The 16,952-nt window shown below is 47.0% G+C and overlaps 1 protein-coding gene across 3 annotated transcripts in view; it reads right to left on the bottom strand.

The window, feature by feature from the left end:
• Positions 1 to 15,734, bottom strand: part of TP53BP2 (tumor protein p53 binding protein 2) — a 104,330-nt gene extending 88,596 nt beyond the window's left edge. Inside the window, exons 1-2 of one of the 3 annotated variants that reach the window (XM_040351392.1) lie at positions 15,559 to 15,734; positions 9,880 to 10,019 (exon numbers count right to left, since the gene is read on the bottom strand). In XM_040351392.1, coding sequence (XP_040207326.1) covers positions 9,880 to 9,906 — 27 coding nt within the window. In that variant the 5' untranslated portion in view covers positions 9,907 to 10,019; positions 15,559 to 15,734. The remainder of the gene's footprint in view (positions 1 to 9,879; positions 10,020 to 15,558) is intronic. The other 2 variants (XM_040351390.1, XM_040351391.1) reach the window with 2 other exon arrangements.
• Between the last annotated feature and the right edge of the window lie 1,218 nt (positions 15,735 to 16,952).

Genomic DNA, 16,952 nt, shown 5'->3' with positions numbered 1-16,952 from the left:
TGGTAATGGGCTTGAGTTACATTTTAATCTTAGCTTATAAGAGCAATGGTTCCAGCGATCAAAGCAGTTTGGAGTCCTTTAACCACATGTCTACCACCCGCCATCATAGGACGGCGGGACGAAGACTCTTTCTGGGAGGACGTCATGACGTCCTCGCCTTCCCGGGCCACTAGGGGGCGCTGCGTCACTGTGAACCCTATGCGCGTGCCCGGTGGCCGTGATGTTCGCCGGGCACCCACAATTGACCAGTAACTGTGCAGGACCGTGGATCCCTGTGTGTAAACACACCGATCCTCGTCCTGTCAAGGAGAGGAGACCGATGGTGTGTCCCTTGTACATAGGGACATCGATTGGTCACCTCCCCCAGTCAGTCCCCTCCACCCACAGTAAGAATCACTCCCTATGGGACACATTAACCCACCATGCGAGCTCACATGAAGGTAGAAAGCTTTTGCGAGACAGCCGCCGAGGGACCCCAGAAGACCGGATTCGGGGACACTCGGTGCAAAACGAGCTGCACAGTGGAGGCAAGTATAACATGTTTGTTATTAAAAAAAAAAAAAAAAAAAAAAAAAAAAAAAAAAATCTGCCTTTAGTGTTCCTTTAACCCCTTCCCTGCCAGTCATTTATACAGCAAGCAATGGATTTTTATAGCACTGTTCGCTGTATAAATGTGAATGGTCCCAAAAAATGTGTCAAAAGTGTCCGATATGTCCGCCACAATATCGCAGTCACGATAAAAAACAAAAAAAAAAAATCGCAGAGCGCCGCCATTACTAGTAAAAAATAAATAAAATGCTATAAATCTATCCCCTACTTTGTAGACGTTGTAACTTTTGCGCAAACCAATCAATATACGCTTATTGCGTTTTTTTTTTTTACCATAAATATGTAGAAGAATACATAAATCGGCCAAAACTGAGGAAAAAAAATAAAAAAATTGGATATTATAGCAAAAAATTTTGTTTTTTTCCAAACTTGTCCCTCTTTTGTTTATAGCGCAATAAATAAAACCGCAGAGGTGATCAAATACCACCAAAAGAAAGCTCTATTTGTGGGGGGAAAAAAACGATAAACCTTTTAATTTGGGTACAGCGTTGCATGACCGTGCAATTGTCAAAGTGTGACAGCGCTGAAAGCTGAAAAATGGCCTGGGCAGGAAGGGGGTGAAAGTGCCCTGTAGGCAAGTGGTTAAAGCATTAGTAAACTCAAAAAAGTTTCCATCGGCAAGGCAATACAGGTGTCGTACATTATGAAAGCCTTACTTTGAAATAAAGCCCCCCCCCCCCCCCCCCACAGCGGCACACTCACTGCTACAGAGGTCTTCCTTCTGGGTTCGCAGGCTGCGCTGCTTGAATGGGCGAGCCGCGATGACGTCACTCCTGCTCAAGCGAGCAGAAGCCACGGCACAGAGCTCTGAAGGAATGGGACAGGTATGCCGTTCCTTCAGAGCGTGTGCGCCGGTGACGCCATTGGCTGCTGCTCACTGGAAGATCTCCTAAAAAGGTGCATGTTGAGGAGATAGTCATTTTACCTACAAGTTGGCTTTATTATAGCTTGATTGGACAGGCGCTCGCCTACAGGGAGGGGCTGCAAGAAGGCGATTAAGCTAATCGCCTTTCCAGACCCTCGGCGGAAGGAGGAAGTGGGACAGGAAGTCCCCTTTTCCTGAAGCCCCCACTCCCCCCCCCCCCCAAAAAAAATTACATGCCAAATGTGGCATGCAAGAGGGCGAGGAGTGGGTTAAGCGCAAGTTCCATTTTTAGGTGGAACTCCGCTTTAACAAAACAAATTCCTGGAGTTCCTTATTCTGACTGATAACACGGATTCTTGGATCTTGTAGAAGGTACAATTTTCTATTTTATTCTTTGCTTATCGAGCGGTTTCAAAAAACAGAGCTGGATAAATTTCCTTGCAAACGAGATACGGCTCGGAGGAACAATCACATAAAACCAGATCAAAGTACACAAGTTGTAGCTGCCAAATCTAAATCATTCTCTAACAGTTTTCTCAAATCGTTAACCAAAGTTCAAGCAAGGGTTAGAGCAACTGGCAGCGCTTACAAATAATGACCCATGGATCACATTGTTAGTGTGGAGTGTATTGCATCGTGTTCTCCTACGAGGAGGAGCGGGAATTGGACGGAAATGCCGGATGCCTGGGGCCAGCAGGTGACTCAGTCCAAGTCTATGGAAAAGTATACAGTACAGACCAAGGACAACTTGTACAAAGAAATCACCTGGAGGGGTCACGTGATCAGAAGGCCAAAGAATTTGGTTTGACGTGCAGGAACAAATTTAAAGAAAATATGAAACCCTAAAGTGAAGAACATTTGGTTTGCTAAAGCACTATGGGCCAGATTCACGTAGAACTGCGGCAGCGTAATGTATCGTAGATACGTTACACCGCAAGTGCCTGATTCACAAAGCACTTGCAATGAAAACCTACGCTGGCGGCCTCCGGCGTAAGCCCGCGTAATTTAAAGGGGCGTGTGCCATTTAAAATTAGGCGCGCTTCCGCCCCGGACCTACTGCGCATGCTCCGTTTCGAAATTCCCGCCGTGCTTTGCGCGAACTGACGTAATTTTTTCGAACGGCAACGTGCATAGCGCAATTCCGTTTTCCCGGACGTCTTACGCAAACGGCGTGAATTTTTAAATTTCGACACGGGAACGACGGCCATACTTTATACAGCACATACGTGTGCTGTGTAAAGTTAAGGCACCCAAAACGACGACTAACTTTGCGACGGGAAACTAGACTAGCAGCGACGTAGTGAACGCGAAAAACCGTCGTGGATCGCCGTAATTCCTAATTTGCATACCCGACGCTGGTTTACGACGCAAACTCCCCCCAGCGGCGTCCGAGGTATTGCATCTTAAGATCCGACAGTGTAAAACAATTACACCTGTCGGATCTTAGGGCTATCTATGCGCAACTGATTCTATGAATCAGTCGCATAGATACTCAGAGATACGACGGCGTATCTGAGATACTCCGTCGTATCTCGGCTGTGAATCTGGCCCAGTGTATCAAACAATTGCTAAATTTGTACATTTGTCCGTTGAAAAACCAAAAACAATTGTCCGATGGAGCATACACACAGTCGGATTGTCCGATAAAACACGTCCGTTGGACCGCTGTTGTCAAAAAGTCAGATCGTGTGTATGGGCCGTAACAGTACATTTGATCCACCCAACTGCTATTGAGTGACATTGCAGCCATCATTGATTCTTACAACAGAAGCACTTGTAAGCACAAGAAAATCAATGAAACACCATAGACTTGTGAGGAGACCGCAAGTACTCATGAGACACGTAGCCCCCGCCGTCAGCACATCACAGGGAGTTTGTGTGTTCCAAGGGAAGAAGCTCTGGGAGCACTGCGGTTAAACAGAGCGGGGGAATATTTAAAGGGAGAGTTCACTCCTGTGATAGTGGGTGTGAACAGTAATAGCCGAGCCTCACTTAGCAATGAGGCACGTAAATGGCCTACAACTATAGGAAGGTTCAATTCAATTTTTGTCAAAGTTGCACAGCTTGTTTTCAGCAAAAGACATTCCTCATCTGCAAAAACTGTATTTTGGTAAAGGTGAACTAAGCCTTTTTTTTTTTATAAAAAGGGGGGGGGGGATATTAAAAATATTTACAAAGTCGGTATATACGAGAAGGAAAGTCATCAATAGACGTCCTCCCCTTCGCACGCTCCATGCAGGACGTGCGCTGTGATCACAGAGTCACTGAGACTCGGGTGATCACAGATCGGAGTAAGGGGCCGATCCCGGCACCTTACCACGTGATCAGCTGTCAGCCAATGACAGCTGATCACACAACGTAAACAAAAGCTCTGTAATCGAAAAAAAAAAAAAAAAAAAACGGCCGATCATCAGCTTATTTTCAAGGGACATCTGTCCCGAAGAGGAAGAGGCAATTCTGCCTCATCTGTGCGAATAAGTACCCCCTGCCATTGCCCACCAGTAGTGCCACCTAGCAGAGAAAGAGAGAGAGAGAGAGAGAGAGAGAAAGAAAGAAAGAGAGAGAGAGAGAGAGAGAGAGAGAGAAAGAAAGAGAGAGAGAGAGAAAGAAAGAGAGAGAGAGAAAGAAAGAGAGAGAGAGAGAGAGAGAGAGAGAGAGAGAGAGAGAAAGAGAGAAAGAGAGAAAGAGAGAAAGAGAAAGAGAAAGAGAAAGAGAAAGAGAAAGAGAAAGAGAAAGAGAAAGAGAAAGAGAAAGAGAAAGAGAGAAAGAGAGAAAGAGAGAAAAAGAGAAAGAGAAAGAGAAAGACCCCAGTAAACAGCTTTATGGAAGGAAGATCACAGTGGGGTTGATTTACTAAAACCGTTTCAAAATCTGGTGCAGCTCTGCATATATTAGAAACCAATCAGCTTCTTAAAATTAATCTTTGATAAAAAAAAACACACAACACACACACACACACACACACACAACCTGGAAGCCGATTGGTCTACAAGCAGAACTGCACCAGTCTCTAGTTTTAGTAAATCTACCCCATTGTTTACATTTGTAATGCTTGTCATTATACAACCTTGCATTCTGAACACCTCTTGGACTCCTGTCAGCTTGTAACATTCTACAAATGTTTGGGATCAACAGTTGGGAAAAAATTCCTTTCAAGACTTTACACCGCTGAAATACCTCCCAGTACAAGATCTGTCTGGGTGTCGTCGGCTGTGATCCGCTTCCCCCTGTTCGCCGTGGCTCTGTGCTAGACAAAAGCAGTAGATTTCTGAGTAGACAATTGTTACCGCCACATCAGTATAGAGCTTTGGTGAACCGGCAAAAATCAGAGGCAGCAACCAGTGAGACCCAGACAGGACTCACACTGACAGGTAACCATTTCATCAGATTTTTTTTTTTTTATTATTGAAAAGGCGCAGATGGAGCAACAGACCTTGAAACGTTAGGCTTAAAGCGGATGTCCGCTGAAAAAAAAAAATATTAAAAGTCAGCAGCTACAAATACTGCAGCTGCTGACTTTTAATATCGGCACACTTGCCTGTCCTGGAGTCCAGCTTATGAATGGACTAAGGGCTCATGCACAGACCCCAAGGTTCGGTTTACATTAGCCCAACTCCAAAGTCACACGACTTTCCGTGCAAATTTGGGATACGACTTTGATGTGACTTATTACTCAGTGTCATTAAAATGTAATCAAAGTAGTGCAGGAACCTTTACTAGAGTCAGACAGACTTGTGTAGCATCAGTAAGACCCCTTTCACACAAGGCAGTTTCCAGGCATTTTTTGAAGCCTCCCCAGTGTGAAAGCCTGAGTGCTCTCACACTGGGGCGGTGCGCTTGCGGGACAGGGGGGGGGGGGGAAACATGTCCTGCAAGCAACATCTTAGGGGAGGTGTGGGAGCACTGTATACAGCGCTTCTACACTGCCCCTTGGAATGAATGGACAGCACTTCTGAGGCACTTGTAAAACACTTCGTAAGCACTGCAACACGGGCGGTTTAAACCCTTTCTTTGGCCGGTAGCAGGGGTTAAAAGCACCCGGCTAGCGGCCATAAAGCGCCGCTAAAACTAGCGGTGCTTTACTGCTAATGGACCCACCGCCCCAGTGTGAAAGGGGTCTTAAAGGGGTTGTAAAGGTACAATTTTTTTTTCCCTAAATAGCTTCCTTTACCTTGGTGAAGTTGGATCCGACGTCCCATCAGTGTAAATCATGCCTAAGGTTTATTATCTGCGCTTAGATCCATAATTGATATGGATCTGAATATAGCACTATTGAATGCTATAAGCCTATGCACACTGGCCCTCAGAGCACAGCTGTGCAAGCCAAATCAACCACATTTGATGTTGTGTGCATGCAAACGTTTACATGCGTCCGGCATCCATGAACCCAATTCATACTAATATACTAACAATGTGTAACCCACCAGCCTTCAGTCAGTCATGAATAATTGCTGAGGTCACTCTGCATCATTGCCCCATGAATTACTCATTTAGGGCCGACTGCTGATTGTTGATTGTTGATATGTCAGCCCTGAGCAGAGGTGGTGGCCAACAGCATAGTGTATGTAAATGTAGCACAAACACTACAAGCGTACATTGTACAGAAACGTTTTCCAGCAGGATTGGGTTGCCAATAAGATCCTATGCAAAAAGACTGAATGCATGATGCCTGATAGTGGTCAGCAGGAAAAAAAGTGTGAATCTCACAAGTAGGGATGCAAACCACATTCCAACAATAAATTAAAAAAAAAAGTTTTTAGATACACTTTAAAATAAGTTATGATTTTAGGAACACTATAGAAAGTAGCAGGAACATACTTCAGTTCCCAAGAAATAAATAAAACACTGGATGACTCAATACTCTGATGACATTCCACTTTGGGTGAACAAACTGAATGAGTAGCCAACCAGAAGTTATCTTTTGCTGCCATTCACTAAAAACAAAAAATGTATGCATTTAGTTCCAGGATTTTATTTATACACAGACAGGCCCACCAGTAACATGGTGAATACAAATAAATAGCTAAATCACTGAAGGAAAAAAAAAAATAAAAAAATAAAAAAATCGCTGGACCCAGCAGAATCAACAGAAGAATGCCAGAAAGATAACCTGCTGATAACCTCTGCCTCTCCCACCATGACAGGTTTATAGCCGGGATTTACACCGCTGAAGATTGCACAGCTTTATAAAAGCATTTAAAAAGGACAAACATATCCAGATGCAACAAATCAGCAGTGCTTGAAAACAACCAACATATTAAGAACATTTGGAGTACTTATATCCGTTTTGTATCGTTCCGCAATTTTTTTCCCCCCCTTTGTAAAACATTGCACTGACTTTGTATCCAAAAAGCAAAGTGGAAGGTGAAAAAAACACTTGTATGAGAGAGAAGGATAATAGGTAGATATTTAAATCCCCACCCCCCTCTCCAACACAAGGTCTAGGCTGGCCATACACACATGGTATGGTATGGTCTAGGCTGGCCATACACACGCGGTATGGTTCTGTTATGGTCTAGGCTGGCCATACACACGCGGTATGTTATGGTCTAGGCTGGCCATACACACGCGGTATGGTATGGTCTAGGCTGGCCATACACACGCGGTATGGTATGGTCTAGGCTGGCCATACACACGCGGTATGGTATGGTCTAGGCTGGCCATACACACGCGGTATGGTATGGTCTAGGCTGGCCATACACACGCGGTATGGTATGGTCTAGGCTGGCCATACACACGCGGTATGGTATGGTCTAGGCTGGCCATACACACGCGGTATGGTATGGTCTAGGCTGGCCATACACACGCGGTATGGTATGGTCTAGGCTGGCCATACACACATGGTATATGGTATGGTATGGTCTAGGCTGGCCATACACACATGGTATATGGTATGGTATGATATGATATGGTCTAGGCTGGCCATACACACATGGTATATGGTATGGTATGATATGGTCTAGGCTGGCCATACACACATGGTATGGCCTGGTCTAGGCTGGCCATACACACATGGTATGGTATGGTCTAGGCTAGCCATACACACATGGTATGGTATTGTCTAGGCTAGCCATACACACATGGTATGGTATGGTATGGTCTAGGCTAGCCATATACACAACCCTGTTGGCTGAACGAGAGATGAAAAAAAAAAAATAATAATAATCATCATCGGTATGTTCTTCCATTCACATCAAACAATGTGCAAGAGGGAATCTCCGCTGCCAGCTATTGTGTATATGAAGCCTCGACACCCGCGGCTGCTTGAATACCAGAACAGTGACTGCATCTGAACAGTTGCTATTCAGCCAACAATTTTCTACCAGCTCCTTTTATTATGCAATCAAAGTCTGTAAATTAGACAGGGCCACCCACAGAAGGCATTTCAGCTGATTCAGCAGGAATTGGCAGACATTTGATCCATGTATGGCCAGCTTTAGGCTAGATTCACACCCCTTGTGTTGCATTAAGTGTACGCTGACTGGCACTAAATGGGCAAGCATCAGGATGGCCGCTTTGTAGGAGAGCTGGAAGTCTCCTGCCGGAAAGCTGCAGGTTTAGAGAAAGCTTCACAAATCGGCATTCGGTAAAATCACGTAGAACTAAAAAGGCACCATTGGCTCCCGCTGCTGTCAAAGTAATATAGCCAATCAAGGGAGAGGGGGGGGGGGGGGCAGGGTGGGCTCTGTATCTGAATGAATACATAAAAGCTGTGTCTCCACTCCGCTCAGGTGACCCCATAGCCAGGAGCAGCAAAAAAGGAACCCGGGAAGACAAGGATCCAAGCTGCTCTATGCAAATCCACTGCAACAGAGCAGGCAAGTGAGAGAGTGAAGTAAAACATGTTTTTTTTTTTTCCTATAAAAATAACAAACACAAGCCTTTAAGTCTTCCTTCACACAAGCAATTATTCCAGCAGCAAAAAAAAAAAAAAATATTCCAGCGGCTGGGATGACAGGCGCAATTGATCAGTGGCAGCCGCTCATCCAGTATGAAGTAATGACAGACTAAGAGAAGCCGTCAGGCCCCTTTCACATGAGAGGGCTGATCGGGTCCGCCTGTCTGTTTTTTTTAGGCAGAGCCAATCAGACCATACATTCTCCTCTATGGAGCAACGGATATAAACAGACTTGTGTCTGGTTACACCCACCTACCTTCAATCTGATCGAATTCGGCAAACGAAAAGTGATCCGTTCCCTCCATTTGGCCAGATTGGATCGGAGGGCAATTGGGTGTAAACAGTCGGTCCATTTACATCCGATCGCCCATAGAGCAGAGCGGGCTGTGTCAATTCTGCATAAACAGAGCGGGCAAGGACTTGTCATCCGCCGCTTTTGCAGTGCTCAGCGGACAGATCCCCTGCTGAGGAAACCAGAGTTAAGCAAAGTGCACCCCGTACAAAAGGGACCTCACTGTTCACATGTATCTGTGCATGCAAAAGTGACCTGCAGGTGATGTCTGACCCGAGGTGCATCTTTCTGCATCCAGCAGCGATCATCTGTTCACAATGGTAGGTAACCACTGTATGTGCGTTTACTCACAAACCACCCCAGATGTTGTCAGCTTCTTCTTCACACAGGCAGAGCAGTCCCAGATAAACACCAACACCGGCCATAATTGCCATGTGAATGAGGCCCTAATTGTAAATAACAGGCAGCGATCGGGGGGGGGGGGGGGGGGGGGGGGGGGGGGGGGGGGGGGGGGGGGGGGGGGGGTGGGGGGGGGGGGTTGGCATACACCTCCTAAGATTTAACTATTAATGACCCAGCAGATTTTAAGCAATTTCCAAGACTTTATACTAAAGACGACCTCTGCTTACATATTGTTCCCCCTTATATGTCCAATTTCAGTTAAACAGGTTTGACATGTGAAATATGTGCAATACAGTTTAATTAAAAGGTAAGAAAAAAAAAAAAAAAAAGCGTGTGTGTCAGAAGCAATTAATATTTAAGCAATCAGATAAGGATCACGGCTACGCAGATGTCCAAGCCAGACGTTCTGCATGGTGCAGGTACTTGAAAAAAAACAAAAGCCGCCTCCATTTACATCACAAAGCCAGTAACCAGATCCCACGATATTTACTTTCTGTGTAGCAACCAAGCAGACGAGAATAGGGGCAAGAACAAGATACCATCATTACAAACACACCCCTCCTTCAAGGCAGAGAGAAAAAAAAAAAAAGGAATAGAAAGTCCATTATTTTCCATGGTTTCTCAGGCTGAAACCACAGAACTTTTTCACCTTTGGGGGTTATTATTCAAACATTCATATCAGAACAGAAAATAAGTCACCAATCAGCAACAATAACAATGCAATAAAGCAATAAAAGTTGTTTCTTTTGCAGAAAAGTGCACAGAACTTGTGGATAACGTATACAATATACATCATAAGAAGGAGGCACTTACCGGCATCATTTTGGGTCCGTACCGCATTTACGCTGAGGAAGGAGGCAGAGCCCAGGAGGGAAAGCGATGGCGTGCTGAGGATCAGGATCCTGCTGCTCAGTCTAAACACAATCAAAAGGATTTTGGATGGGGGCAGGGACCTGCGAATAGATTAACAAGAATGCCCGGTACTTAGATTCTGCTAGGAAAGTTCCTCTCTCTCTAGTCTGTACAATGTGTTCATTGTCTCCTTACCTTCTGATTACAACACTATCAGAGGAACTTATCTACATAACCTTCTCTGATAGGCTTGTAAAAGAATACTGCTGCCCCCCCATTCTAGTGCAGCCTGGCTTCTCTTGGCATGAACCCCCAAATTCAGACATTTATCACCTTTTGCCTCTACCCCTCCCCATGGTGATTAGTCAGACACCCAAAATCTGAATCAGAAAACTCTTTCTTCCCATCATCCGTACCCCGACAGCCCTCCTTCCCACTGCAATCTGCATCCAGAAAACCCGCAACCTAGAGGTGGACGATTAATTGCTGAATTAAGGAGGCAGCGATTCCAGACAGCATTTTCTAGAAGCCAGCTTACACAAATTCCTGTCCACAACAATGTCCACAGGGCTGGAAAAAGAAGATGCTGGATGAAATGTAAGCATACCGGCTGCCTTGGCTGCTGTCCAATGCAAGCTTACTGTATATCCAGCCACCTGTCTCCTCCCCGAGATCGCTTCCAGAAGACCCACCTTATATTCTGGCGACCATCTCCTGCATCCCTCACACACTACCATCCATGATGTCACTTCTGCCACCCTTCTGATGACTACCACATTACCACCCACCTTCACACCCAGCACCCATCTGCTCCTGGTATGAACTTCTCTTTTACAAAAAGTTTTATTGGCATAAAATCCAGCATATAACGACAAATTCTTTAGATGGTTACATCGTACAGTAGACAAACAAGGTGATGGAAAAACGATAATACAAAACGACACAAAGAGACCCGTATCACACACCCTGGTAACAAGCCTAATGTCCCATACAACGAGATGGAAAAACAACAAAATCTGGTATGAACTTCTCACACACATATCTATAAATGCCACAAACCCCCCCCCCCCCCCTTCTCCTTGTACGCTACATGTTCAGACACCTACCTACTCCTGTCATCTGGCCCCCCTCCAGAAAAAAGGTGCTTAAAGCGGAGTTCCACACAAAATTGGAACTTCCGCTTAACCCACTCCTCGCCCACTTACATGCCACATTTGGCATGTAATTTTTTTGGGGGGTTAGTGGGGGCTTCAGGAGGAGTGGGACTTCCTGTGTAGCTTAATCGCCTACAGGGAGGGGCTGCAGTAGGCGATCGCCTGGGACACATGACAGGTCCCATGCGATCGCCTGTCCAATGAGAGAGCGCAGCGCCGCTCGCGCATGCGCAGTGGGTGCCCGGCCGTGAAGCCAAAAGCTGTCACGGCCAGGTGTCCACACTTAGGATGAAGATGCTGGCCGGGGAGGGAGGGAGAGGAGCCCCGGTCGGCGCGTCGCTGGAACGTGGAGCAGGTGAGTGTGTGTTTATTAAAAGCCAGCAGCTACACTTTTTGTAGCTGCTGACTTTTAATAAACACAAAAAATGCCTGGAACACCCCTTTAAGGGGTTGTAAAGGTACCTTTTTCACCTAAATGTCTTCCTTTACCTTAGTGCAGTCCTCCTTCACTTACCTCATCCTTCCATTTTGCTTTTAAATGTCCTTATTTCTTCTGAAAAATCCTCACTTCCTGTTCTTCTGTCTGTAACTCACCACTGTAATGCAAGGCTTTCTCCCTGGTGTGGAGTGCCGTGCTCGCCCCCTCCCTTGGACTACTGGAGAGTCAGGACGCTCTCTACGTTGCAGATAGAGAAAGGAGCTGTGTGTTAGTGGACGTCCTGACTCTCCAGTAGTCCAAGGGAGGGGGCAGGCACGACACTCCACACCAGGGAGAAAGCCTCGCATTACTGTGTGGAGTTACAGACAGAAGAACAGGAAGTGAGGATTTTTCAGAAGAAATAAGGACATTTAAAAGCAAAATGGAAGGATAAGGTAAGTGAAGGAGGACTGCACTAAGGTAAAGGAAACTATTTAGGGAAAAATAAAACTTTTACCTTTACAACCCCTTTAAGATTCCATGCACATGAGCATTGTGTAATCTCCTAGAACCTAAAAGTGTTATCCTATGTGTCCATGCACACTACAGTAAAACCTTGGATTGTGAGCATAATTTGTTCCAGAAACATACTTGTAATCCAAAGCACTTGTATATCAAAGCATTTTTTTTTACAGGGTATAAAAGAGAAGAGAGGCACCTCTAAGGCCTCATTCCCACGGACGGACCGTTCAGTTTTGATGGCGGACCTGAAGGGCCGCTCTTTGCATCCTTATGGAGCGTCGGATGTCAGCGGAGACATGTCTGCTGACATCCGACCCGCTAAAAACAGACGTCCCCATCCGTCCATGGCGGATCGGATCAGATCGCTCCATAGGAGACAGCGGTGCCCGACAAGCCCCTCCCCGCTCAGTGAACAGAGAGGAGCTTGTCATCCGTCAGCTCTGCGAATAGATCTCCCGCTGAGCTGGCGGGAGCAGGCGGACTTCGTAGCGACTGAGTCCGCCTTGTGTGAATGGGGCCTAAGTGTAGCAATAAGTTGCTAAATGTTGTACCTTCAGTAAATGTAACAATATTGCTACACTTAGAGGCTCCTCTTTTTTTATACTCCGTTGTGACATGACGCTACTCTTATATCAAGAGATCACTTGTATATCAAGGCAAAATGTATTAAAACATTTTGCTTCTCTTGCAAAACGCTCTCAAACCAAGTTACTCTCAAACCAAGGTTTTACTGTACTTTCATCTATTGCCATTTTTTGAGCTTCAACATCTAGGAGCAGAAAATAAAACATTTTTGTAGAGTTTCTTGGAGCGTTTTTCCTGCAGAAGCGCTCCCAAAAGGTTTTTTAGCTTCTTTCGCCCCCTTTTACTGCAAAAATGCTAATAAAAACGCTGCTACAAAAAGCTATTAGCAGGGTTTTTTTAGCTTAGAAAAATGCTAGTGTGCATGAAGCCTTGGTTCTAATTCCCTGTCCTTCTTGCAACAGCCCCCCCCCCCAAACCCCCCCCCCCCATCGCAAAGTCCTGACTTGCAAGTCCCAACATCTCTACTTTCACTCCCCTTCTGTATACACAGCACATCCTCCATGCTACACACAGCAATTGTCAGACACCATACAGCCAAGGGCGTCCCACTGCAGTTTCAGTCGTTTCAATGTTTGATAGAAATGGAAATTGGAATGTTATTCTAGTATCACCCCTCCCCCTACACATCTGAAGGTTCTGACACCCCCTCGGTCACACGTCCCCACCTGACAAGATAAGCAAGTTTATTTTCTCCAATTCAACTGTAAACTCCCCTTATAGTTCCCGACACCTTCCCCTCTCTTCGTAACTATCACTTCACACACACCTACTATCACCTCTCCTCTATTACCCCCCCCCAATATCTATCACCCCCCCCCCCCCACACACACCTACTATCACCTCCCCCCCCCCCACACACACACCTACTATCACCTCTCCTCTATTACCCCCCCCCCCCAATATCTATCACCCCCCCCCCCCACACACACACCTACTATCACCTCCCCCCCCACACACACACACCTACTATCACCTCTCTTCTATTACCCCCCCCCCCCCCCCCAATATCTATCAGACCTGACACCCCCCACACACATCTACTATCACCTCTCTTCTATTTCCCCCCCCCCCCCCCCAATATCTATCAGACCTGACACCCCCCCCCCCCACACCTACTATCACCTCTCTTCTATTACACCCCCCCCCCCCCCCAATATATATCAGACCTGACATCCCTCTCTTCTTCTACCCCCCCCCCCAATATCTATCAGACCTGACCTTAAATTACTCCCATACACACACCTATAAGACCTGAGATCCCACACCCTTCTATTAACCCCCCCCCCCCCATTATACCTATCAGACCTGACATCCATCCACCTTCTATTACCCACCCCCAATATCTATCAGACCTGACACCCCTCTCTCTCTTCTACCCCACACACACCTATTCACCTATTACCCCCCCCCCACCATTATACCTGACTCTACTATACCCTCTCTTCTATTACACCCCCTTTACTCACACACCTATCAGACCTGACATCCTTCTCCCTTCTATTCCCCCCCCCCCCCCCCCATTATACCTACCAGACCTGACAACCCTCTCTCTTCTATTACTCCCCTCCCCCTATTATACCCATCAGACCTGACATCCCTCTCCCTTCTTTCACCGCCCCCCCCCCCCCACTTATACCTATCAGACCTGTCATCCCTCCCCCTTCAATTACTCCCCTACACACACCTATCAGACCTGAGATCCCTCACCCTTCTATTAACCCCCCCCCCCTCATTATACCTATCAGACCTGTCATCCCTCTCCCTTCTATTACACCCCCCACCCCATTATACCTATCAGACCTGACATCCATCCACCTTCTATTACCCACCCCCCCACCCCAAAAAAACATCCCTCACACATACCTTTCGGACAACCATTTCTCTTTTATTACAACCCCCCCAAATACATATCAGACCTGACATCCCTCTCTCTTCTATTACCCCCTATACACACCTAAAAATCGCTCTCCCACCTCTTAGACCTGAAATCCCTCTCACCTATCCCCCCCCCCCCCCCCAACTGGCTGGAGGAACGGAAAAAAAACTGAACCATGTATCGCCAGCCTTAAGCCTAGTACACACCAGAACGCCAGGTGACATCCGCTAGTTTTATAAAAAACCATCCGACGATCGGCCCGTGTGCATGGCAGCTGATCCAATAGAAGCGGGCCATTCTTCCGGCTTTTGCCAGACCATATGCTGGAAAACCAGCAGCCAAAGCAGGGGATATTACTGTACTAACATCAGATTGTTAGTACAGCTGCTCCTCGTGAGCGGTCATTTTTTTATTTTATGTGTTCAATCCAAAATGATAGCGTGTACCAGGCTTTAGTCTTGACACCCCGATCCCTCCTAGTATCACCCCAATCATTAGTTGGCCCCCACGCACACACACACCCCAAACACATCTGTCAGGGTCATATCAGACGAGCAACGCAGCTATGGCCAACGCCAGCGATTTGTACCTAGTGATGTCATTGCGGAGTCACTGGTGAATTGTTGATGCTACAAGTGAAATGAAAAGAAGTGCTCCAGCCATAGAGGTGAGTGCAGGTAGGTGGTCGCTGGCGGGTGATCGCGGATGTAAACCAATCAACAGGCTGCAGATCACCGAAGAATAACAAAAAGGTATCAATTCCATAAAGAAAAACATTTCCTTAGTACTGTCTGCCCCTAACATTGGAAAGTGATGAACAAACTGTTGGCGCTATATAAATCATGTATAATAATAATACTAATAATACTAATAATCACTGAAAATAACCTACTCATCTGATATGACCCGAATGACACCCCCCATACACACCTAAAAATCCTGACACCCCCTCTTTAATAATGCCCCCCACACATCTATAGTAATTGCCCCTCTGGTAACTCTGCTGACACCCCCCAGTCTCTGGCACTGCTCTCCAGCGCCCCACCCTGTACAGGACAGAGATGACACCCAGCTCGTGCCCTCACCTCTCTCTCTCAGAAGAGCGGGGGAGGGGTTCTCCAGTTTCTATAGACGGTCACCCACCCTCCGCGGTGTCCTACGTCTCCCGGTACAGCTCTGTCTCCCGGGACCTCCGGCTTTGTCTGGCGGAGGTGGGCGGCGCCTGTACGGAGTAAAGAGACGGTACTGACCCGCCCCCTCGGCCTCTCCTCCTCCCTCTCAGAAGCGCCCGCCACAGCCGCGCCCCTTTTCCTTATTAACTCTTAGAGACTCCCAGTCACGTGACTCGTCCGCGTCGCTCCACTCTTCTTTAAATCACGTGACCCTTTTGTCGCTTTTGCCGTTTTGTTCCGTAGTTGTCCCGTTTAGGTGTCACCTGTGTGTGTGGCAAGGCACGACAAGTGCGGCGCGGGGACGTAATATCGTCCTAAGTTTAGGAAAAAGTAAAATGGCCGCCGCCCATTCCCTGGAAACAAACACGAGTTTCCATGGCAACAACAGGTGTCAATCACCCCTCAGAGCTGTACAGGCTGTTCAGATTTCCAATCCAACCTGTAATGTTCCTGACTTCTCATCTCCACTGATCCCCCTAGCACCTGTTACCATGTCTACTGAGGCCCCTTTCACACTTGTGCGACTTGAGACCGCAAAGTGGCATGACAGGTCGAACTCCATGATTTCCAATGAGCACCATTCATATCTGTGTGACTCCAAGTCGCAGCGACTTCAAAGTAGTCCCTGCACTACTTTGGTCCGACTTGGAGGTGACTTGAGCAGGGGTGTAACTACAAATCACAGGGTGCCATAGCAAAATGTTGTGTGCCCCCCCCCCCGCCAGTGTGCCGATCAATTGGCGCTACTGTGCCCCATCAGATGCTGCCAGTGTGCCCATCAATTGCTGCTACTGTGCTCCATCAGATGCTGCCAGTGTGCCCATCAATTGCCGCTACTGTGCCTCATCAGATGCTGCCAGTGTGCCCATCAATTGTCACTACTGTGCCCCATCAGATGCCAGCATGCCCATCAATTGCCACTACTGTGCTCCATCAGATGCTGCCAGTGAGCCCATCAATTGTCACTACTGTGCCCCATCAGATGCCAGCGTGCCCATCAATTGCCGCTACTGTGCCCTATCAGATGCTGCCAATGTGCCCATCAATTGCCGCTACTGTGCCCTATCAGATGCTGCCAATGTGCCCATCAATTGCCGCTACTGTGCCCCATCAGATGCCAGTTTGCCCATCAATTGCCGCTACTGTGCCCCATCAGATGCTGCCCGGCACTTACCTGTCTCGCAGCAGGTCAGTGGCTGTCTCCTGCACGTCTTCCATGTCTTCTTCTGTCCTCTCTCAGGCGTCAAATCACAGCGCCTGACGTTTCAGCCAATCAGGTGTCTGGTAACAGACCCGGCAACCTGACT

Source organism: Rana temporaria, chromosome 4, assembly GCF_905171775.1.
Source record: "Rana temporaria chromosome 4, aRanTem1.1, whole genome shotgun sequence".
Taxonomy (NCBI): domain Eukaryota; kingdom Metazoa; phylum Chordata; class Amphibia; order Anura; family Ranidae; genus Rana; species Rana temporaria.
The sequence above is the reverse complement of the archived record's forward strand: the minus strand, read 5'-3'. Positions and strand labels throughout refer to the sequence as shown.